General features: G+C 38.6%; 2 protein-coding genes across 3 annotated transcripts in view; both read left to right on the top strand.

Annotated features, from left to right (window-relative positions):
• SRP72 (signal recognition particle 72) overlaps positions 1–13,569 on the top strand; it is a 28,740-nt gene extending 15,171 nt beyond the window's left edge. For both annotated transcript variants that reach the window (XM_069458434.1, XM_069458433.1), the window contains 9 exons: positions 1,422–1,494; positions 3,735–3,799; positions 5,192–5,287; positions 6,120–6,223; positions 6,354–6,431; positions 7,284–7,421; positions 9,722–9,759; positions 11,559–11,718; positions 12,337–13,569. In XM_069458434.1, coding sequence (XP_069314535.1) covers positions 1,422–1,494; positions 3,735–3,799; positions 5,192–5,287; positions 6,120–6,223; positions 6,354–6,431; positions 7,284–7,421; positions 9,722–9,759; positions 11,559–11,718; positions 12,337–12,514 — 930 coding nt within the window. In that variant the 3' untranslated portion in view covers positions 12,515–13,569. The remainder of the gene's footprint in view (positions 1–1,421; positions 1,495–3,734; positions 3,800–5,191; positions 5,288–6,119; positions 6,224–6,353; positions 6,432–7,283; positions 7,422–9,721; positions 9,760–11,558; positions 11,719–12,336) is intronic.
• Positions 13,570–15,632: 2,063 nt separating this feature from the next.
• ARL9 (ARF like GTPase 9) lies at positions 15,633–24,651 on the top strand. The gene is made up of 4 exons (XM_069458056.1): positions 15,633–15,924; positions 18,739–18,901; positions 21,973–22,148; positions 24,286–24,651. The coding sequence occupies exons 1-4, from the start codon at positions 15,655–15,657 to the stop codon at positions 24,463–24,465; spliced, it is 789 nt and encodes a 262-aa protein (XP_069314157.1). The 5' UTR covers positions 15,633–15,654; the 3' UTR covers positions 24,466–24,651.
• Positions 24,652–25,405: the final 754 nt, after the last annotated feature.

The following is a 25,405-nucleotide window of genomic DNA, read 5'->3' as shown; positions in this document are numbered from 1 at the left end:
AGCATGGCAAAGAGAATAAAAAGCAGGTGCTGGGTTTCAGTCACTGCCTCCTTGGCACCAGCGTGCTGGTGGTCCCCTGATTTCCCCGCTCTTTTAAATACTATTTTTGTATCTGTGTCTGTGTTTCTTTCCGTCTCTTGCAATACATTCTGCCTGGGGACCCTATCTTTATCAGGGACGTCGTGAACCTCCGATAAGTTAGGGATTTGTTTTAGGTTTATAACACTAGAACATGCTTAACCCCTTTTTCAATAATCTGATCTCCAGTGAGTCTCACTCCAAAACTCAAACAATTACAGAGATACTGACTTTGTTTTTATCAGTCCAAATCAGGTATTCTATTACATGTTTGAATTTTCTGAGTGCAGACTACCTTGGAAAGTTGGACTGGAGGCCAGTCGCGGTGGCTCACGCCTGTAATCCTAGCACTCTGGGAGGCTGAGGCAGGTGAATTGTTTGAGCTCAGGAGTTTGAGACCAGCCTGAGCAAGAGCGAGACCCCGTCTCTACTAAAAAAAATATAGAAAGAAATTAGCTGGACAACTAAAATATATATAGAAAAAATTAGCTGGGCATGGTGGCACATGCCTATAGTCCCAGCTACTTGGGAGGCTGAGGCAGGAGGATCGCTTGAGCCCAGGAGTTGGAGGTTGCTGTGAGCTAGGCTGATGCCATGGCACTCTAGCCCGGGCAACAGAGTGAGACTCTGTCTCCAAAAAAAAAAAAAGGAAAGAAAGTTGGACTGGGTAAAATTAGGACCGTCCTGAGAGGCAAAGTTGCCTAGCAGGGACCTTGAGTAAGGAAGCACCGTTTGAGTGTCTTCTTTTAAAAAAAATGTATTTAGTAATCTTTATTACAGTTGGCTTTCTGCATCCACAGGTTTTGCATCCAAGGATTCGACCAACCATAAATCAAAAATATTTGGGGGAAAAATGCATAGTACATCTGTACTGAATATATACAGGCCTTTTTTTTTTTTTTTATCATTCCCTATACGACAACTATTTACACAGCATTTACATTGTATTAGGTATTATAAGTAATACAGAGATTTAAAGTATATGGACTATGTGTGTAGGTTATATGCAAATACTGTAACATTTTATGTAAGGGACTTGAGCATTTTGATCTGGGAGGGGTTTCTGGAGCCAGTACCCCACAAATACCAAAGAACAATGTATTTCTCTGTTCGTGACTTCCGGGAAACTTGACATTATTGCATTTACTTTCAGAGCATACCTTTAAAACAAAGTGGGTGTTTAATAAAATTTTTCTGAAGTTAAGATTTTGACCTGAAGCCACAAGTTTAATATTTTAAACCTGGATTTTAAATTTTATGTAGTTAAGTAATTGTAATGTGTACAGTTAGTTATGTAACTTAAATGTGATTATTTTTTTTCCCCCCAACTAAAAACATTTTAGGAATTTTCAGATCAGCATCCAAAGAATGCAGCTGAAATTAAGCTGACCATGGCACAGCTGAAAATTTCTCAAGGTATTAATGATGATTTTCATCATGACTAAAATATCGCTTTAATGGAAACATGATTGGAATGATTCTGAAGTGGCAAACTGTGTGATTTTTAAATTTTTTGTGTAATGCTAAAGCATAATAATTAATGTTTCATACAGGAGACTATACTGTGTGATCTCCAACAGATTTAGTAGTGAGTAGTTGGCCCTTTTCTTGGGTTATTCCTAAATTGTTAGAATGTTTCTCATTCTATGCCTTAAAAGTCAGTATAAGCAAAGGATTCCTCTGTTACAAAAGATCCTACTACTCAAATTTCCTGAGTATGTCACCTGTAGAAATGCTTATGTCTATCACTTGGTCCTATTTGCATGAAATAAGAAAGGGGTGACTTTGCATCCTTTGAGAATGCCCTCCCCACCCCCAGTGGCAGCCACTTGTGAATGTTTCAGAATGTCTTATCTTGGCCCCTTATCTTACTTCATTTATACTTTGCCACCCATATTTTTCAGGTGGGGTGAAGGTAATAGAATTTAATGAGAACTGATAGGTTTGAATCTTACAGAAAACTGCCAGTTCTTTTGTCTATGATTTTTGAATCAACCTTGAGTGATTGTCTAGAGCTGTGTTGCTCAGTATGGTAACCACAAGTCACATGTAGCTATTTTAAGTTTAAATTGATTAGGCTGGGTGCCGTGGCTCATGCCTGTAATCCCAGCAGTTTGAGAGGCTGAGGCAGGAGGATTGCTTGAAGTTGGGCGTTCAAGGCCAGCCTGTTAAGACTAGCCTAGGCAACATGGCAAGACCCCATCTCTACAAAGAAAAAAAAAAAAATTAGCTGGATGTGGTGATGTGGTGATGTGTGCCTGTAGTCCCAGCTACTTGGGAGGTTGAGGTGGGAGAATAGCTTGAGCGCAGGAGTTCAAGGCTGTAGTGAGCTATGATCATGCCACTGCGTGGCAACAGAGTGAGACCTTGTCTCCAAAAGAAGCTTAAATTGATGAAATTTAAAATTCAGACCGGGCACAGTGGCTCATGCTTTGTAATCCTAGCACTCTGGGAGGCCGAAGCCAGAGGATTGTGAGGTCAGGAGTTCGAGACCATCTGAGCAAGAGCAAGACCCTATCTCTACTAAAAATAGAAAAATTAGCTAGGCGCAGTGGCCTGTGCCTGTAGTATCAGCTACTTGGGAGGCTGAGGCAGGAGGATCACTTGAGCCCAGGAATTTGAGGTTGTAGTGAGCTGTGATGATGCCATTTCACTCTAGCCTGAGCAGCAGAGTATGAGTCTGTCTCAAAAAAAAATTTTTTAAATTCAGTTCCTCAGTTGTGCTAGCCACACTTGAGAAGCTTAGTAGCCACATACAGCTAGTGGCCACTGTATTGGACAGCGCAGATATAGGACATTTCCATCATCACAGAAAGTTCTATCAGACAGCTCTGGTATAGAGCATGCATTCTCAATGGTGGTAATAATAGGTCAAAAAAAAATAATCTTACATATTCAATGGCTGAAATAAGTTTCATGGCTTGGGGGGAGAGGAGTTGGCAATTAGGAAAAAAATGTCTTAAAGGGCTCCTTAGTAGGACAATAATGAAAAGAGGGTTGAGAAACTGCTGATCTCCTTGTTGCCTGGTTCTCACATTTCTGTTTTCCTCCTTTGTCTCTGTTCCTTCTCCTTACCCTTCTTTCTTCTTTTCCTTGCCCTACTTTGTATCTTTCCTCATTGGTGTTTATTTTTACAAGGATTACCTATCATCTTGAAATTACTGAGAGTTTGTCATGGGTTTTTTTTGTTTTTAAAGACTAGAAAGTTTAAGTTATTGAGGTTTGCAATGAGTGGAAAATCAGAATTTTAACGCCGTAGGAAATTTTCCATTGCACTCCTATCTACAGTAACATATTTCAAGTCCTTTAGGGAAGGTTCCCCCACCTTGAAGTTACAGTCCGAAAAAGAAGAAATAGAACTCAGCAGACTGAGAGCTGAGAGACTTCTTTTCTGGTAGCAGCTCTGCCATTAACTTTCTTTGTGAGCTTAAGCAAGGTATATTATTTCTTTAGAGCTCATTTCCTTATCTGTAAAATGAATAGAGTGCACTATCCCCAAGACTCCAAAGCTTATGTATTTAGAAATGCTAGAAAATATGACTCATGATTGCTTTCCTAAGGAAAAGTAGTGGGAGGAAGTAAAATTTCTTGTATTTTTTTTTTTTCATAATATGCTTTCTTCAGTATGATGCTGATTTTGTTTTTAATCTCTTAAGGTAATATTTCTAAAGCATGTCTAATACTGAGAAGCATAGAGGAGTTAAAGCATAAGCCAGGCATGGTGAGTTTATGACTAAAACATTATAAGACTGAAAAGTGTGGAATTGATAATTCATTTGTATGTCCAGTGTTCCTTTGTATTAACTTTAATTTCTACTTATTTCCTTATATATTCATAAGGTAAGAATAGTAGTTAGTAACAGTTATCTGGTATAAATTTAATTTCATTCTATGTTCTGCTTTGTATTGGTTTATTAGTCAAATGTGCCAGGCACTATTTGTCACTGAAAGCCTCAAATAATCTCATACCCATACTGGGAATTTCTTAGCCTAATCTGTTTTATCATGTCATCAGTGTGATTTCTTGGAGTTAAAATAATTTAGTAATAGTGGCCAACAAATTTAGTTTTTAGTTCTCTGATTATTCAAATATCACAGGTTTAGATCACTAATATAGCTATAGAAGCATCTATTTCACAGTATGAACTAATTCTTCAGTGGTTGTATGTGCATCTGTTGAACAGGGACTGCTTTATTCATGTTTGTAGCCTCTAACATGGCTTGTTTGCAGTTGGCATTCAGTAAATGTGTAATAAACATGGTGGTGCTTTCTCTTGAAGATTCATATTTTAAGGATTATACTACAATGACTTTACCTCAGAATCAGATACAAGATATGGCTGAAAATAAGATGTTTTTAATGTTTACTATCTGGCCTTCTTTTACCTTTCAAGGAGTTTATGTGTTTCATCTAGGTTGTTGAATTTATTGGCATAAAAGTTGTTCATAATATTTCCTTATTATCCTTTTAATATCTGTGGAACTTCTCTGATTCCTGATATTGATTATTCGTGTCTTCTTTTATTTTTTTGATCAGTCTGGCCAGAGATTTATCAGTTTTACTAATTTTTCTTAAAGATCCAGCTTTTTGTCTGTCTCCTTTCTGTTCTTATATCCTGTTGCTCCTCATCCTTCTCCCCCTCCACTCCAGCTGTGTCGGCCTCCTTGCTGTTCCTCAACCACACTAGGCAACCGTTTTATTGGCTTTATGCAACTCGGGCCACATGTGACACATTGTGGGAGTTCAGCCATACTGCTGTATACTTCACAGATCATACACTTGAATGTTCAGCAATGTCTTACTGTATAAACATTTCTAAGCACTTACTCTCAACTTCTGTACTTACCAAACCATTTGTGAAGTGGCACTGCTTTAGAGAAAGGTATATTTTCCAGATAACTATCTTCATATTTGGAAAACAGTATTGTTCATGGTGTTTCTAGGAATAAAGTTGTTATGCTCTCTAAATAGAGTAATTTTTATGGTAAATTAGGTATTGGCAGAGAACCTAGCAACCATTGTCTGCTATTTCTTCAGCGTTTTTCATTTTCAAAAATTGTATTCTGAGAGTGAAGAAATTTTATTCATTAGTTTATATCTTTTGCTGGATAGGTGTCTGCATTAGTGACTATGTACAGCCATGAGGAAGATATTGATAGTGCCATTGAGGTCTTCACACAAGCTATCCAGTGGTATCAAAACCATCAGGTAAATAAATGCAGTAAAATGTTATGAGGGCATGTTTTTACATAAAAATAAAAAGCTGTAGCAGTGAACTCAAAATTTAGAATAACTGAGGTATTACAAGTCACTATTTTAAAAATGGAATGCTATTAGACTATCAAATTCATCTTTGTCAGCATACTGCATTCAAATAAAGTTATTAGAAATAAGGAATAGTGGAAAAATAGGAAAAAGCTTCTTTATCGTGTGTTTACAGGGCATCTGTATGTGTAATCTCAAGAAATAAGCATGGTAATGGTATAATACATGATTGCATATATTAGGGCTTATCTGAAATGGCTGGAAAGCCCATGGATGGTAATAGTTAGTGGGATAATAGTACATGGAATAATTGTTTATCATATCTCTATTTTATAGGAACATCTTCACTTTTTCCAGTATGGATCTCTGCATTGGCAGTATTCAACTTACAAATACCTCATACACATAGGTGGCATTTACACTGTTAGCACTATTAGCATTGGAAGGGGCATCAGTATTCTGGGAAGTATTATGTGAAATTAATGTTTGAATAACTGTGATGGCATATCTTTAAAATTTGATTATAAGGGAATGTTTCCAGTTGTAGACAACCTAGGTAGAGCTGGGTTGTATTCCAAATTCCTAAATTGGTGATTAGTTATACTAATTTGTCTACCTACCTTCCCATATATGTGTGAGTGATTTTGTTCTAGGCATTGCAGATGAGGAATTTAATGGATAGGTCTGGTTTTTTAAAGATCTAATGAATATAACTTTACTGACTTGCTAAATATTTAACCTAAAACATTTTTTTTCCTTTTTATTGAAACTGTAGCCCAAATCTCCTGCTCATTTATCCCTGATAAGAGAAGCTGCAAACTTTAAACTCAAATATGGGCGGAAGAAGGAGGCAATTAGTGACCTAGAACAGCTATGGAAGTAAGTTCTGAAAGGTGGAGATATATTCGTTTTATCACTGCTACTTAATATAAGGGCATTATTTTACTTGTTCATGTTACTTTTTCCAGTTTTCTAAACTGTTCAGCAACTTTCTTATTTCTTCTTTTAGACAAAATCCAAAAGATATGCATACCCTGGCGCAGCTTATTTCTGCCTACTCACTCGTAGATCCAGAGAAAGCCAAAGCGTATCCTTTTGATTATTGTTCCAGACAGTTCCCCAAAAGCTCAATAGAGCTCTTCCAGTACCTGTGTTTTGACCAGAGCTGCTTCTGTTGTAAGTTTCAACTAACAAGCAAAACCCACTTTTAATAGTAAAAACAAAAATAAAAGTTTATTGATCAGTGTGATTGAAAAATGCAGCAGTAGATCCAACTTGGGGTATAGTTTGATTCAGAAGCAAAAATGACATCAATAGGATACAGCCTATATTCCTGCAGGTTCAAGTTGAGCAAGAACAACAAAAAAGAAAAGAAAAAAAGCACATTTTGTGTGGGTAATTGTTCATGATTCTGAAATATTACTGTGATTAAACTATTTAGGTCATGTGCCCGTCTCAAACAGTTACTGTTGGCAAGAAGAGTCAGTGCTCTGACTCATTGAGCTTGGATCATATGTGCTACTCTGATCAGGATGTGTTCTGAAAACTGAGATGAGGTGGTAGATGCTAAGCAGTCACAAGTCAAAGCCTTTGCAGTCAAAAAAAAGCCTTTTCAGTGAGCAAGCCTGTTTTACAAGCTTGATAGTTAGTTTTTTTGGAATGGAGTTTTTATTAAGCCACCACCTTGAACTATGTCACTGAGTTAAGGAACAGATGATTAGATTATGACTCCTCAAGTTCTCCTTTCAGAATGTTGTAAATGCTGTATAATTGATATGACTTGCTGATTTGTTATTCTACAGAAGATTTAAGAACATTTTTTTGCTTTTGTTGAAGGGCATCAAGAAAAGATGGCATCTTTCTATTGGCATAGATATATTGGTGCACATATATATATATAAAAGTGTGTGTGTTGTTCCTGAACTCCTGTTCTATCCAGTCTTAGTAAACACTTGCCCTCGTCAGATAGTATGTCTCTAAAAGTAGATGTTGAGGCTCTGGAAAATTCTCCTGGTGCTACATACATTCGGAAGAAGGGTGGAAAAGTTACTGGAGATAGTCAACCAAAGGAGCAAGGGTAATGTTTTTCGTGTAACATTCTCTAATGCTGATTTTATGTATGTATTTGTCTTAATGTTTTATTTTTATTTATTTTTTTCTTTTTCTGAGACAGAGTCTTGTTCTGTCGCCCGGGGTAGAGTGCAGTGGTGTCATCATAGCTCACAGCAACCTGAGACTCCTGGGCTCAAGCTATCCTCTTGCCGCAACCTCCTGAGTAGCTGGGTGCCCGCCATGATGCCCAGCTAATTTTTCTATTTTTAGTAGAGACAGGGTCTCACTCTTGCTCAGGCTGGTCTCGAACTCCTGAGCTCAAGCAGTCCTTCTGCCTCAGCCTCCCAGAGTGCTAAGATTACAGGTGTGAGCCACTGCACCAGCCTTAATTTTTTATTTTTAATTATTATGGGCACATAATAGTTGTATATGTTTATAGGGTACATGTGATGTTGTGATACAGGCGTACAATGTGTATTAATCAAATCAGGGTATCCATCACCTCAGGCATTTATCATTTCTTTACATTAGGAACATTCCAGTTCTACTCTTTTAGTTATTTTAGAGTATACCCTAACTTACTATTGATTATAGTCACTTTGTTGTGTTGTCAAGTATTGTTCATTCTGTCTAACTGTAACTATGTTTTTGTACCCATTAACTATCCCCACTTTACCCCCCTCCCCCACTACCTTTCCCAGCCTCTGGTAAGTATCATTCTACTCTGTCTCCATGAGATAAGTTATTTTAATATGTAGCTCCCATATATGAGTGAGAACATGTGAGATTTGTCTTACCGTGCTTGGCTTATTTCACTTAACATAATGTTCTCCACTTCCATCCACGTTGTTGGAAATGGCAGGATTTCATTCTTTTTATGGCTATATAATATTCCATTGTATATATGTACCACAATTTCTTTCTCCTTTCTTTCTTTTCTTTGAGACAGAGTCTCACTCTGTCACCCTGGCTAGAGTACAGTGTCATGATCATAGCTCACTGCAACCTCGAACTCCTGGGCTCAAGCAATCCTCCTGCCTCAGCCTTCTGCGTAGCTGGGACTACAGTCATGCGCCACCATGCCCAGCTAATTTTTTCCATTTTTAGTACAGATGGGAGTCTCGCTTTTGCTCAGGCTGGTGTTGAACTCCTGACCTCAAGTGATCCTCCTACCTCGGCCTCCCAGAATGCTAGGGTTACAGGTGTGAGCCATGGCACCTGGCCTACCACAATTTCTTTATCCATTCATCTGTTGATGGTCACTTAGGCTGATTCCAAATATTGGCTATTGTGGTAAACATGGGAGTGCAGATACCTTTTCGATATATTGATTTCCCTTTCTAATGCTGATTTTAAATTATATAAAAAATTAAAAATACAGTCTTATAAAAATTCCATACGAATAAACTTTTGTCCCCTTTGTCTCTTTTCCTTCTCTTTTGGTATACCCAGCTCTTAGTCCTCTTTTCCCCCTTTCTCCCAGCCCCAAATTAACCTCTGGTATTAATTTATTGTATCCTTCTACATGATTTTCTTTGCATTTACATACACAGGTGGTTTACAAATTATTTCCTTTGAAGTTCTGACTCGGGTGGGGCAAAAGCAATATATGTAACCTAAATAAAAAAATAATAAATAAATCCCCAGGACCATAGAGCTATTTAAGAGTAAGTAGTGCAGCTGGGATTTGAATACTAAAAAAATAAAATAATTTCCTTTGATTGGTTTATTTTGTTTTTTATAGAAGAGAGATTGTTATACTCACTGTTTTCCAACTTCCTTTTATTTAATAAGTCTTAGAGATCTTTCCATGTACTAAATGTAGACATAGTTCATCCTTTTTATGTGTACTATTCCATGAGCTGGATGTGCCCTACTTTACTTAAAAGTTATTGATGTATATTTAGTGTACATCATTTAGTATTTCTGAACCAAAGTTCAGCCTGGGCAACAGTGAGACTCTGTCTCAAAATAAATAAATAAATAAAAATAAAGTCTTGCCAAACATAGGGTAGCTTACCAAAGTATTGCAGATTTTCATGCTTGTGCAAATTATTTACCTTTTTATTATATTAATATATAGGCTTAATGTGTGCCATTTAATTTTTTCAATGTAAATTGTATCTGTTTTCTGAAAACAGTTGTCACCTCTCCTTAATTGAATTCAGTCTGAATTAATATCCCAACTTGTCTGTTAGCTTTCATGAGCTGGTACCAAGTCTTAAATACCTTTATGATAAAGTGCCCAACTCACAGTCTTTTGCACATACTTAATGTTGTATAAATATTTTGTCACAAAGATAATAATTTTTCTTTTCTTTGTAGACAGGGAGATTTGAAAAAGAAGAAGAAGAAAAAGAAGGGTAAGCCTTTTTAAAAAATTTTTTAGATTCCTTTCTACAAGATAAAAGCTTGAGTTTAGCCCTATAGCGAAGTCTTCGGGTATAAATACACTGTCCCCTCTTCTTTTATCTTTGAACACTGACTTTTGTCTTGACTACAGCTAACATTTAATTTTATTACTTTAAGGAGTTCAGTTCTCAAGTTTGATTGCCTAAATTCAAATTGTTGCTCTAGTTCTCTTTTATTGTATGATTGTGGACAGGTTACTTAACACACCTGCCTGTGTTTTTCATCTGTAAAATGGAATATGATAGTATATACCTCATATGATTAAATGAGATACATGTAAAACTTTTAGAATGGTGCCTGGTACATGGTAAGCCCTTCTACATTAGAATATTTTGACTAAAAATACCATAAAACTCCATTGAACTGACTTAAGAAAATTTACTATGTATAAAAATTTACTATGTATAAAACTGGCAGTCTAGAGGAATGTTAGCACATCAAGATTGATTGATCCAGTATTTGTATCTCTTTGTTCTGTCCACAAAACTAAATCCTATTAGAGTCATTAAGATGTTTATTAGAAACAGGGCTACATACTTGTCATTTATATCCAACAGGATAAAGAGGGCCTCTCTAGACTTGGCAAGCCTTTCTCATTAATCTGGTTAGGACAACATAGGTCAGTGTCCAGCCGCGAACCATTAACCAGGGGAATACCCTGCATTGCTTGGTTTGGACTGTGTTTAAATCTCTGGCAAGAATGGGTGGAATTACCATGCTTGGGCTTCACCTAGTCAGTTGTCCCTGGGCCCACCTACCTATTCCTGAGTTTTTGGGGAGTCTGTGGGATGAATCCCATTGTTTCTTGATTTTGCCCACTGCCATCTTAGGATACAGGTTTCCCAAGTCTTAGCTAAGTTTATTACCACTCCATCTGTTTTCCAACATCCAGAATTTTATTGATAATATCTTTTCTACAGCTGGGCACAGTGGATCATGCCTGTAATCCCAGCATTTTGGGAGGCTGAGGCAGGAGGATTGCTTGAGGCCAGGAGTTGGAGACCAGCCTAGGCAATAGGGAGACCTGATCTCTACAAAAAAGCAGAAAAAAGTAACCTGGTGTGATGGCTCACACCTGTAATCCCAGCACTTTGGGAGGCTGAGGTGGCAGGATCACTTGAGGCTAGGAGTTTAAGACCAGCCTGGGCAGGCAACATAGACCCGGTCTCTGAAAAAAAAAAAAAATTGCTCTCCACAAAGGCTGTATATACTTCTGCCAGTAGTGTTTTGAGTGTTTCTTATCATTTCACCAACACTGAATATTACTGCTTTTAATATTGGAAGTTTGATAGAATTTTTTTACCCTTCTCATTTTTAATTAGGTTGAACAACTATTCAGAGAATTAATGACTTTTATTTCTCCTGGTGTATTCTAACTATAACTGTGCCATTTTTCTTTGATTTACATATTGATTAGCAAGAATTCTTTCTATATTAAGGATTTTAATCCACTCTATTATATAGTATATACATTTTAAATTTATTTTCTTAGAAATATGTCTTTTATCAAATGAAAATTTAAAAATATTTATATAAATATATCTGTGAAATCTTTTCCTTTATGGCCTCTGAATTTTGTGTCATGCTTAGAAATAAGGCCTTTTCTCCTGCTAGATTATACAAATAAAACTTTACCAGATTTATTTCAGTTTTATTGTTATTTATTCCTAGGCTTGGACACATTATTTAAACAAACTATCTTGAATATATTATGGACACATCTTTTATTTCTTTGTCAATTGTTATGCAGGAAAACTGCCCAAGAATTATGACCCAAAGGTTACCCCAGATCCAGAAAGATGGCTCCCAATGCGGGAACGTTCTTATTACCGAGGAAGAAAGAAGGGTAAAAAGAAGGATCAGATTGGAAAAGGGACCCAGGGAGCAACTGCAGGAGCTTCATCTGAACTGTAAGTCATTGCTCCACAATTGAGGTCACTTAGAACATAGTTGTTTTTTTCTGAGATCGACTCAAGGCTGTTAGTGAGAATTTGTTAATATATTTTAAGTATGAGAAGTATAGTGATACATCTTTGATAAGTGTTTACAATATGCTTATGTAAAGGAAAGAATATATTTCTGGCATAATCATATTCTGTTGTAAATAAACTATTTGATTGTATTCTAAAAAGTAAAAGAAAAACTAGTTTCAGAAAGAAATTAAGTACACTTAGTCATTTAACTAAATACATATTCTAGATATAAATAAATAATGTGACTAGAAAAGTATTAAAAATGTTAATGAATTCTACATTATAGGATTATATGTCATTTTAAAATTTTTCTTTATTTTCTAAGCTTTCTAAAAACGTGCATGTGCCATATATTACTTTTTGTTTTCATTATAAAGCAGTAAAAATTTTACTCAAAAGAAAAGTGGATAGAGAGTTGGGAAACCCACCTTAAAAGAAGTAGTGTGTAGGAGAGTGTTACGGGTGATAAGTGAAATCCATGTACGTACATTTTTATAGCCTTTTGCTTTGTTGAACATATGAATGACCAAAACTTACCTGATCTGACAATTTCAGGGATGCCAGTAAAACTGTGAGCAGCCCACCCACCTCCCCAAGACCTGGCAGTGCAGCAACAGTATCTGCCTCTACAAGTAACATCATACCCCCAAGACATCAGAAACCTGCAGGGGCTCCAGCAACAAAAAAGAAACAGCAACAGAAAAAGAAGAAAGGTGGAAAAGGTGGCTGGTGATTAGAACCTTCTTGTTGCAGGCTGGTTTGAAACTAGTCTCAGTGACACTAGGAAAGTAATAAAGGTAACACAGCAAGAAGCACAGAACTACTCCATCTTCCATCTCCATATTTTCATAAAATAATTTCTTGTGCATCAAATAGGAAAACATCTTCCTCAAACTCTGCCTAGTGAGATTTGGCCTACTTGTACCACCCAGCTTTGCACAGGTTATGAGTACTGAAAATAATTGGGCATAAATTTATCTACCTTGATATCAGTTGCATCCTTTACCTTCATGTGCTGATTTGATGTTTTTTCAGTTTCACAAACAAGGCATGTTAGCTAAGGTTTCCCAGGATTTAAACAGAAACTACTTCTATTTCAACCAGAGTCTGAAAATAATTGTTCCTATTCAAGTCCCACTTTAAATTATGTCTTAGGCCTTTGGAGACTGAAAGTGGAATCTTCTGAGCATTCCAAAATATCCACTTAGAAATATCATGTGATAAAAAGGGACCCTATTAATACACTGGTGTTCTTCACTTAATTGAGTGGCCACAAGAAAAATAAAGTAATTGTCTTAAATAATTTTAACCATAAATCCCCATCATGTGATTACTGGAATGTGAGATACTTTTCCATATTTATATATGGCTCCTTTGTGCCCCAAGTCACTTTCAGATTATGGTAATATGCTGATTTAGCACCGTGAAAGAACTCAAGGAAAATATATCAACGTTGCAAGAAACTGACTCTTAGACCCAGTGTTCTGAGGTCAGATGGGTTTGGACTGTCTCAATCAGAAAGATTAGAACATGAACATTGACTTCCTACATAGAGAGGAAATCAGTACCCAGGTTCCATACCAGGGAGTATTAAAATCCAACAGGACTGTTTGGCCCAATTAATAGATACTCAAATGGCTTCTCTTTCTAGTTATGGATTATGACCATTCATTACCTTTCTCAAAGTTATTAAGTATTTTATAGTCAATTTGTGATGTAAATGTTGCTCTTGTCTTTCCTTGCTTACAAGGCACTTTCACATTGAACAGCTACGGGATAGACACATTGGGATGCCTACCCTTGTTAGTATTCATTCTATGCTGCCCAAGATATCATTTAATTTAGACTTATTTACTTAGAGTATTTCCTTGTGATCATGTTATTCCATTCTTGTTAATAAAGTGCTGCTGTGTTTGACTCTAAACATATCTACTGAAACTTCTTCAAAGTTTTTAAGAAGGCTTTCCTCCTTTACAAGATAAGAAATGAGGTACTGCCTTTCTGTTTATAATAGCATAATCAGAATCTGCAGTAGCATATAAACGAGATCTTTTTAAAATAAGAATGATTTATTATGGCTTAATATTTTGAGCTCTACAGAGAACAGTCTTTCAGTAAGAGTAACAGATATTTATTTCTTCTGTGACTATATACCCCATAGGAATATATTTACTATTTCTGTTTACTAACATGAATAATTGTTAGTAAATTTGTTATTTGGGATTCTATTAAATTTCTGTGGTGAAGGATAATCATTTTTTAGTTTAACCAAGCAACAGAATCTTGGCAAAAATTATCCATCCTTGAAAACCTGGACCCAAGGCACAACAGTAAAATTTATAGCTATTTGGTCATTGTTATTGGCAACCATTGGTGTTATTAATAAGCAACCAACTGAAACTTGAAATAAATGAGTTATAATTGTCAAGTGTAAACACGTTAACTTTCTAATAATTATTTCCTCTTTTGGACAGGTCTTTAACCAGTGACATATATATATTTTGCATATATATGTGTGTGTATATATTTATAAAAGCCAATATGGATACCTCCATTCACTGTGGTTCATTTTAAAATAAAAATATTCTAGCAGTGAATATGTATTAAGGTGTTTGGGGAGTTAGCATTTTATGGAGGACTTAGTTCGTGGTTAGTGTTATATAAGAATTTTCTTTTAAGAATCTTAAAAATTGTGTGTCCTGCCCCTCCCAGTACAGCCACAAAACTAATCTAATGGGATTGAGAGAAACCAGTTTAAACTCCACTGAAAATTCATCATGTTGGTATGTGTGTAAACAAACAGGAGTAAACCTTTTTAAAAGTTAATAAGCACAGCATTTTCAACCCTACTGAGAACAACTAACCTTAAAAACTATTGCATCACTCAAGCCTTCTGGAACCTGCTATGCATTCATTGTTCCTTACGAGTCTATTTGAAACAGATCTGGTAAGGAAAATCAGTTTATTGCACTAAAGTAATTGTGTTAAATTGTGAGCTAAACTAAAGAGTTAAGCTTAACAAGATAATAAAAGGAACTATCCAGATACTTCTCAACCAGTTTAAGAAACATTACACCACCTTTGAAAAGCTCCCCAGGTGCGTAATCTGCTACATGGTAGATCATTAGGGGTGACCAGACTATTTTGTTTAGTTTTGGTTTTAATACCTGGCATTACTGGCAGCTATGATTCTGTCAGTCTTTTTAGCTTGAGAAGAATTTTTTTTAAATCGAAATGCAACAGAAATTTAAAACAACGGAACTCAGCCATGTTCCTCTGTTTGTCCTTAACCAACAACCCTGGTAGCGGCCTCTAGACGGCCTCTAGACGCTCCTAGTGGAGCTTACACGGGACAGAGGGCAGGAAGATACGTGACCTTGCCTTCCAGGTTCATGGGTGCGAGCTAGGGGAAGGCCGGGAATTCTCCCGGAACGTGCAGGGTTCTGGCGCCCCAAAGATTTCTCCAGGTCTCGGCCACACATCGGCTGGGCAGGCTCAGGATTGAAGCCGAAGAGGTCAGACGCTAAGGTCGCTCGGGACGTGGCCAACGTGGAAGGCGTTTCTGAGACACCCTGCCTGACCCGAGGGAATCGCGCTATCGTGGGCCCTCCGGAGCGAGTGGCGCCTAGGAAAGCTTTTCCTGCAAGGATGAGCCGCCCTGCCGAGCTGTCCCCCGGGTTCAAGGCGGGAGACGCGAGACCGCCGGATGCGCGCGCCGGGGCTGGCGGTGTCCGCGGGCGTGGTCTGCGCCGTGCGCATCTACGTCTCTGCGGGGCGTCCGCGGCGGAGCCACACCGGCTGGGACCTAGGGACGCCGCGGCGACGCGGGGGCGCGGGAGGGGGCGGGGGAAGGAAGGAAACAAGGACCGTGGCATGGACAGGGGCAAAGTGAAGAAGAGAGAAAAGGGAAAGGAGACGGAGAAGGAGAAAATTAGGGAAAAAGGAAAGGAAGAGAAAAGGAAGGAGGTGGAGAAAATTAAGGAAAAAGAAAAGGAGAAGGGGAAAGAGAAAGGGGAGGAGGAATGGAGGATGAGAAAAGAAGAGGATAAAGAGAAAAAGAGTAAAGAGCAAGGGAAGGAGACAAAGAAAGAGAAGGAAGAAACGAACATAAGCACCTTGACGAGGCCCCCGCTTGAGCCGCTGGTAAGAGACCCGGCGCCCAGGACCCTCGCCCCCAAGGCCATTGTGGGCGTTCAGCGCCGAGCGGCTCTGTGACGTCCCAGGCCTCCGACCTCGCGGGAGGGATCGGATCTCCCGTGAGGGCTTTTATCTGGGGACGGAAGGGGATGTGCCAAGCTTCGAACTACCCACGCCAGCCCCTTCCTCCCCTCCCCGGCCCCCCGCACACCCTCACCCCTACTCCCATTCCCGTGTCCTAACCCTCCTCGGGTCTAGCGTAGAGGAACAAGAGATCTTAGTTGGTCTTCGCGGGGAACGACCCTTTTGCCCCTGAGTCCGTCCAGCGCTCAACGCAAGTGCACAGACCACCTGACAACACTGAGAAACCAGCTCCAAACCCTCCCCGCGCGCAGTCTCTCTTTCCGTTGAATACGTTCTTTGTCAGAAGGGGCTGGGTTCCAGAATTTAAGCAGGATGTGTTCTGGGGCTCTCTGGTTCCTTTCCGCGTGGGCGCTGTGGTTGCTGCTTGCGTTGTTTTCAGACCACCAGCGCCCAGAGTGGATGGTCGCAAAGTTTTAACTGAGGTATCTTGGAAACCAGGCATTGTTTGGGCATTGGTGGTCTCTGTGCTCCTGGAGTTCCTGAGTCGGCTCCTTGGCTCAGAGCTGCTCTCTGGTTCTAAACAGGTTGAATGATTAATAGAGATTTGATCTCCGGTAAAACACAGACTACATATAATGTTGAGAATCCCATTTTGTGTCTGGACTCTCTTTTTTTTGAGACAAGAGTCTTGTTCTGTCGCCCTGAGTGGAGTGCTGTAGCATCATCGTAGCTCACTGCAACCTCCAACTCCTGTGCTCAAGCAATCCTCCTGCCTCAGCCTCCTGAGTAGCTGGGGCCACAGGCGTGTGCTACCATGCCCAGATAACTTTTCCTGTTTTGGGTAGAGACAGGGGTCTCCCTCTTGCTAAGGCTTGTCTCGTTCTTCTCCTGAGCACAATCGACCCCCGCCCCCACCTCGGCCTTCCAGAGTGCTGGGATTACAGACATGAGCCACAGTGCCCGGCCATGAACTTTTGATTTACAATAATCTCAGCTTTTCTTAGGAAATGATAAACATGAAGAAGGACGTATTTTAGACTAAAAATGTAAACAAATTGTAAAGCATGGGTGAGTGCAGGATTTTAGGATGGGCTTTGAGGCAGCAATGTGTTTGGAAAGGGAGTGGGGAATTGTTTTTAACTCACAATATTTCCTAGGATCTAAGATGCCATTATTTCAGGTACCACTAAGAAAGGGGGAAAAAATGCTGCCAGTCAAAATATGACATATATGATTGTAAAACATCCTAATTTCAGAGAGATTAAAGCATGGGGACAAATAAGCATCTTAGAATTCATGAGGTGTGTTGGGGTAGCCCGAGTGGGGTCCCTGGTAGAGATTGTCGAGGAACAAAATTCACCTCCTGCAGACACGGTGCCACCATTGCTTTAAAGCATGCAATTTTAAGCCATTCAATGAAATCTCCTTTGTGCATCATCTCTCTTCCTTACCGTAACACACTCTCAGAATGGCACGATAACATTTAGACTCAGATGGAGGGAGTGGGAAGGAGGTGTGAATGGAGATAGGAAACACCTATGAAAATACTATTTGCTTTAAAAGCCATCAAGAATTTGCTCCAAGAACAAATATATAATTTTTTTCAAATTCTGTTATTCACTATATGGCCTTCATAAATCATGCTGTCTACACAAGTCTTTATTAGGCTGGACCTTAAAACACTTACTTTTACATAGATCTTTTTAGAAAAGGGAGTGGGATAGACATTCTAATGCTGTTTAGAATCACTTTTTTCCAGAAATCCAGTCAATGTCTAATGTCAACATTTAGTGTTCAAGCAAAAATATATAAGATTATTGTTATTTCTAAACCAGTGCCATTAAAGACAATTACTAGTGTTTTTTGTGCACGAGAGACTTCTTTAGCAGGCTGTTTGGCAAACAATTGAATTCCTGTGAGCAATCTGGCTGTATTGTTGCTCATTTATTGTTTTCGTTAAAATTTGCACCCTAGAAACCGCATTTCTGAGCACTCTGAACCTTCTGTTTCTACCTTCACATCAGCCTTCCCTTCTTGTCCCTCAATCATTTGCCATAAAAATTTCTAAGGCTAGTATGTTGGTAGAATACTCCTTTCTAAGCTCACTTTTACTTCATCAGGTTTTAGCATCAACTTTTAAAACAAGTACTCATTTGTGATTGGAACTGGTTTAACAATTTCTGTAATGTCAGCCTTTTTGTTTACTCATGATACTTATATTAAAAAGTATAAAAGGGGAACCAAAGATCTTATAATCTAGTTATTCAATTGTGAAGACAATAGAGTTTAATAATAATATGAGACCTTAGATACTTACGTGCTGAGTGACACAGTCTGTATACATGCACCATGGAGGTCCCTAGACCCCAAACAAACTGAATTCTGGTACAAACTCCAATGGACATGAATTGAAGAAGCAAAACAAAGTCTGAAAATTGGTCCTGTGATCTATGGCACCTCCCATAAATACTGATTGAGATATATATATATTTGATAGACTGACCATGAGCTGGGGGATAGAAAGGGAATATGAGATTAATATGACATAACTCATGGCTAATTAGAAAATATTAACTGATTGGCATAGTTTGTTCTAGACTTATGAAATATTTGTAAAGTTTTGTTCCAGTTTACAATTCCAAGAATATTATTGGATCCAGGCAGGCCCACTGCCAGGAGCCAGGAAAACAAAGCCCTGATAGCATAGGTTTTATTGATTTGTCTTTTGTTTCACAGGAGAAAAATAAGCAGATCCTAGTGTTGGGCCTGGATGGAGCGGGAAAAACCAGTGTCCTCTGCTCTCTAGCTTCAAACAGAGTCCAGCACAGTGTGGCACCCACCCAAGGTTTCAATGTAGTTTGCATCGACATTGAAGACAGCCAGATGGAATTCCTGGAGAGTAAGCTCTTTCTCGTTAGTTACAGGATAGCCACATTTCATTATATCTTAAGCCATACGTGATGTTACCAACATTGGGTCCTTATAGAAACTGACACTGGATCAGATTTCCCTAGACTTTTAGAATGTGTGTAGTTTAATACTAGGGTGCACCGTGTGAGGGAAAAGAACTTTCTTCTTTTTTTATTTGCTCCATTTTGCAGTGGTGATAAAGGGGAATTTAGAAGAAGGCTTTGGCACCCCTCTTGTAATGTCCTATAATCAGCCTCCTTCTTCCCACACTACTGCAAATAAACATGCAATCTAAGCATATTGTGCTCCTTTCTCTGCAAATGAAATTATAGATGAGTCTCAAACCTCTTCTTTTTTTTTTTTTTTTTTTTTTTTTTTGAGACAGAGTCTCGCTTTGTTGCCCGGGCTAGAGTGAGTGCCGTGGCGTCAGCCTAGCTCACAGCAACCTCAAACTCCTGGGCTTAAGCGATCCTACTGCCTCAGCCTCCCGAGTAGCTGGGACTACAGGCATGCGCCACCATGCCCGGCTAATTTTTTCTATATATATTTTAGTTGGCCAGATAATTTCTTTCTATTTTTAGTAGAGGCGGGGTCTCACTCTTGCTCAGGCTGGTCTCGAACTCCTGACCTTGAGCGATCCACCCGCCTCGGCCTCCCAGAGTGCTAGGATTACAGGCGTGAGCCACCACGCCCGGCCTCAAACCTCTTCTTAAAACTAGAGGGCAGTCTAGAAGCTCCTACTGAATAGTACTTCTGGAGTTACCACCTCTTTAAATATTGCTGAACCCAGAGCTGGGGCAGGTCCTCTTGTCTTCTCTTTACATTCTCTCCTTGGATGATTTCATTCATCCTCATGGCATTAAATACCATCTATATGCTAATGACTCCCAGATTTATCTGTCTAACTGAAGCATATCCAAATGTCTCCTTACATGTCCACCTCGATTTCCAATTGGCTTCTCAAACCTAACATGATCAAAACAAAACGCTTGATTTTTCCCATATCTGTTCCTTTCCCTATAATCTTCTGGTCAACAGATGGCACTGCAACCATCAACTTGCTCCAGCCAGAAAACTAGGAGTCACCCTTGATTCCTCCTGTATCCCCACCGCCAGTCCACAAGTAAAGCGCTATGAATTTTTCTATCTCCAAAGCCTGTCTGAATTAATCAGTTACATCCTTTTTCACTGCCGCCATGTGGGTTGGAACCTCCATACTTAAATTATTGAAGTCTCCTTTTTATTTTTGCCTTCATCCATTTATGAAGAGAAGTATTTTCACAGATACATTTAAGCACATTATTTGCTAACTTAAAACTCTTCGGTGGAGATCTCATACTTGGGATAAAATCCAGAGTCTTTGTGATGGCCCAGGAGGCCCTTCATAAACTGCCTCCTCTTTAACCTTACTCCAGTGTATTGCACCTCTCCCTTCCCTCCCTCCTTCATTCCTTCCTTCCTTCCTTCCTCTCTTCCTTTCTTTCCTTCCCTTTCTTCCTTTCTTTCCCTTCTTTCTTGGCTTTCTTGGGTGTGCCTTCCATCAGAAATACTTTCTACCCCACCCTTCCCTTCCCATGATGGCTTGCTCCTCAACCTTCAGGTATTAGCTTAAATGGCCCCGTCAAATCATTCTTTCTAAATATGTTCCCCCATTCTCTGCTTCCTCCATAAAGTTTTATAATAGCATTCACTTTTTATTTTTATTTGTTTATGATCTGCCTTGCCAGCTAGACAGTAACTTTTGCCATGCTTGTTTGGTTCCACAATGTCTGGCAAGTAGAACATATTCAACAAAAATGAATTAACTGCCAACTGTGTTCCAGATTTTTGTCAGAATCAATACCCTGAAGAAGAATAGCAGTTTAAGTTGGTAACTTTAGATTTAAAATATGTATCTGCACAGTGGCTAGATTTAGCCATCAATCTAGGTAAATTCTCTTAATTCCACAGAGCTTCTAAGTGGTCTTTTTTCAGGATGTAGCATCCAGTGATGTTCAGTGATATCTATAAGGGGCAGTAGGCTATGTCCTAACACTTGGAGGATGTGGAGGGCTAGGGAGGAGATGAAAGATAAACTAATAAAGTTTTATTGTATAAGCCTATTTGTAGAAATAATGTTCACATAACTTTTTATCTCTCCATCAGCATTCTATAGACCATTTTAAAGTTATCTTAAAATTCTTATGGTTTATGCACTAAAAAGCAGTGGCAAAATGAATGGGGAGACTTCAATTTATGTTACCATAGCTTTGAAGAGCTTTCCTCCTAAAACACCTAGCCCAGGTAACAGAGCGAGACCCCATCTCAAAAAAAGAAAATAAATTACATTTCTATTATCACTACATATGTAACATAATTTTTTAAAAGATACCATTTTTCAATAGCAACAAAAATGTAATTTACATAGAAATAAATCTAACAAAAAATGTACCTATCTATATGGAGAAAATTGGTAGATATCATTGAAAAACACTGAGAGAAGACCTAAATAAATGGAGACATAATACAGTTTTCATGGATATATAGACATTACATCAAAAAGATATTAATTCTCCCCAAATTGATGTTTAGATACCATTCAATTCCAGTAGAAATCCCAATAAGATTTTCTTAAGAAAATGAGCAAAAATGTGGAGAAATCCAAAGCACTCGTGAAGAAATAAATAAGATAGGTGGACTTGTCCTGTCAAATATCAAATATTATTATAAAGCTATAAAATTAAGGTTGTGTGGTATTGGCACAAGGATGAACAAAATGACCAAATGAACAGACCTAGAGGGAAAGTCCACTGGGAAAAGGAGAGACTATTCAATAAATAGTACAGGGACAACATAGACAAAAGTGAAATTGATTTTCTGTCTCCTACATATGCAAATGTGTATGTCAATTTCCTCTGGTCACTCTTAGAATTGAGTACACTATAACATGGTGGTATTTTTTATCAGAACACCTGTCCAGTGTCCAGAAATCTAGATGTGCCCTGTGCACTCACTTGGTGGATGCTTCTGTGATTTTTTTTTTTTTTTTTTTTTGTCTTCTTCCTTAACTGTTCTCTGTAGTTGGTGGCAGTGAACCTTTCCGTTCCTACTGGGAAACGTACCTGTCCAAGGGTTTGCTGCTAATCTTTGTGGTGGATTCAGCAGATCACAACCGATTGCCTGAAGCAAAGAAATGCCTTCATCAACTAATTGGAGCAAACCCAGTCCTTCCTCTGGTTGTGTTTGCAAACAAACAGGTAAAAATCTGTACAAATATAAATTGTACTCAATAGTATGTTTATTAATACAAGAAATGTCTACCTTTCATAGCTAGATATTCAACAATATGCTATATATTCAATTTATATTTATTTGATATCCTGGATTATAAGCTCCTTGAGGGTAGAGACTATTATTCATCTTTGTGTACCTTGTAAAACCTAGTCTACTGCCTTGTGCATAGTAAGAATTCAACAAATCTGTCTTCAACTTACTTCATTAAACATATATTGATTTTTGAATTGAAGTCAACAAAATAGCTGAGTGGCTACCTTGTATAAAGGAATTGTTTTGCTTTAGATTGATTAGATCTGAATTTATTTCACACATGCCTTAAAAACATTAAACATCCATGGTGAAATTGGAACCCTTCTGCACTGTTGGTGGGAATGTAAAATGATGCAGCTGTTATGGAAAACAATATGGTAGTTCCTCAGAAAATGAAAAATAGCACTTCTTATGGTATAATGCTTAGAAAAATAAATAAATTTTAAAAAATAGAATTCCCATATGATCCAGCAATTCCACTTCTGGGTATATACTCAAAGGATGGAAAGCAGGGACTAAAATAGGTATTTGTACACCCATGTTCATAGCAGCATTATTCACAATAGCCAAAAGGTGGAAGCAACCCAAGTATCCATGAATGGATAAGCAAAATGTGTTATGTATATATGGAATGGAGTATTATTCAGTCTTAAAAGGGAAGGAAATTTTGACACATGCTACAACATGGGTGAACCCTGAGGACATTATGCTAAGTGAAATAAGCCAGTCACAAAAGAACAAATACTGGCTGGGCACGGTGGCTCACACCTGTAATCCTAGCACTCTGGGAGGCTGAGGCGGGAGGATCACTGGAGGCCAGGAGTTCAAGACCAGCCTGGGCAATATAGCGAGACCTAGTCTCTAAAAAAACAAAATAATAGTCAGATTTATCAATGCTGTCCTTTGTGATTTGTGTCTCTTATCTTCATCAAATTAAATAAACAGCCATTTGTTGTCAAATTTATGACTTTTATTGGGCCTTAATGATGAAAGGTTTGAATATTCTACTTTAAGATTAATATATCTTTGTTTATATTCCTTGGCCCAAATATTAATATTTAATTTATGGTTTAGGAGACTCATTGGTTCAAGTTATTCTATTAGGGTTTTCAAAAAATCATCCATTGTCTTTACTCTTTGAGTTCTGACCTCTGTTAAAGCACAATTATGCAAGTGTGAAATAAACCGAGTATTTATCCCTGATACGCTTTATCATTATAAGGAGCCCTCCTTCCACTCAATACCTTCCCTCTCATATTTCTTCCTCTCCAATTCCACCAGTGAACTTATTAACCTGAGACATCATCTACATGTTACTAGATCCATTGACACTGTCACAGGTTCTAGGACTAAACAAATTCAGGTTTCAAACAGGCAATATATTGCAACTACCAACATTCAGAGATGGTCATCAACATGCCAGTTACCATGTGCAGCACATCAGGAAAAGCCTCACAGGCTCCTGGTGATGAAATGTGATAGCTTCATATGGGTACAGGAAAAAAAAAAAAAGATACAATATTGGATTATTTCCAGAGATTTAAAAATGATCCCCTAAAACTTAATTCTCATGAAAATATTATGTTCAAACAACCACTGGGGTCATAATAATGGGTCACAATATCATCTGTATTAAAATGGTGGAGTCAGGCCGGGTGTGGTGGCTCATGTCTGTAATCTTAGCACTTTGGGAGGCCGAGGCAGGAGGATTGCTTGAGATCAGGAGTTCAAGACTAGCCTGATCAACATACTGAGACCACATTTCTACAAAAAATAGAAAAATTAGCCAGGTATGGTGGGGTGCAGCTGTAGTCCCAGGTATTCAGGATGCTGAGGCAGGAGGATCACTTGAGCCCAGGAGTTTGAGGCTGCAGTGAGCTATGATCACACCACTGCCTTCATGCCTGGGCAAAAAAGCAAGACCTTGTCTCCAAAAATAATAATAATAAAATTTTTTTTAAAATGGTGGAGTCACTGAGAGCAATAAATAAGAGTAATAAATGTATCTATCCAAAAGGATTACAAAATAACCAACTTTTTCCTATTCTTTTTCCATGCTGGATGAAGGATCTTGAAACAGCCTATCACATTACAGATATCCATGAAGCTTTGGCATTATCTGAGGTGGGAAATGACAGGAAGATGTTCTTGTTTGGAACCCACCTGACTAAGAATGGCTCAGAGATACCTTCCACCATGCAAGATGCCAAAGACTTGATTGCACAGTTAGCTGCAGAAGTGCAGTGACCAGGAACAGGCCCACTGTGCAGCTCATGATCGAAATGTCATCAGGGAGTGTTGAATGGCAGGCTTAAAGCCAAAGGCTTTCTCTTTCAAATAAAAGATAAGCCATTTCCTATTTTCTCTATGTATGGCATATATATAGTCGGCTCTCCGTATCTGTGGGTTCTACATCCACAGATTTAAAAACTGCAGGTCAAAAATGTTTGGAAAAGGCCAGGCACAGTGGCTCACGCCTGTAATCCTAGCACTCTGGGAGGCCGAGGCGGGAGGATCGTTTGAGCTCAGGAGTTCAAGACCAGCCTGAGCAAGAGTGAGACCCTGTCTCTACGAAAAATAGAAAGAAATTAACTGAACAACTAAAAATATGTATAAAAATTAGCCAGGCATGGTGGCACATGCCTGTAGTCCCTGGCAGCTACTGGGGAGGCTGAGGCAGGAGGATTGCTTGAGCTCAGGAGTTTGAGGTTGCTGTAAGCTAGGCTGACGCCACAGCACTCTAGCCCAGGTAACAGAGTGAGACTCTGTCTAAAAAAAAAAAAACTCTCTGAGGGTAGCTTCATTTCTCCTTTTTCCAAGTTTTGGGGGATACATCTTGAATCACTGTACAGTACTGCATATGTCCATATCAAAGTGAGTCTGAAGGAGATTTCTGATTCATATATGTATAACCTAGAATAAACTTCCAAGTTCCATTCTGAATAACAGCCACAATCCAAAATATTTCTCTTTTAACTTTTCACATCTACGAGACAAAGTATATCCAAGGAGTACCCGGTAACATGCAAAAGGGGTTTACTGTATACTTTAACAGATGACTTATTCCTTAACCCCTCTGGTCCCTTCCCTTGAAAATAAACAGGTCACTGAAACTCCACTGCTTCTGTACGCCTCTGCTGCACTGCCAGGCAGAACATCAGCTGAAAGCGCCCCTCGGGAATTGAGA

Source organism: Eulemur rufifrons, chromosome 24 (genome assembly GCF_041146395.1).
Source record: "Eulemur rufifrons isolate Redbay chromosome 24, OSU_ERuf_1, whole genome shotgun sequence".
Classification (NCBI taxonomy): domain Eukaryota; kingdom Metazoa; phylum Chordata; class Mammalia; order Primates; family Lemuridae; genus Eulemur; species Eulemur rufifrons.
This window is presented reverse-complemented; position numbering and strand designations above follow the sequence as displayed.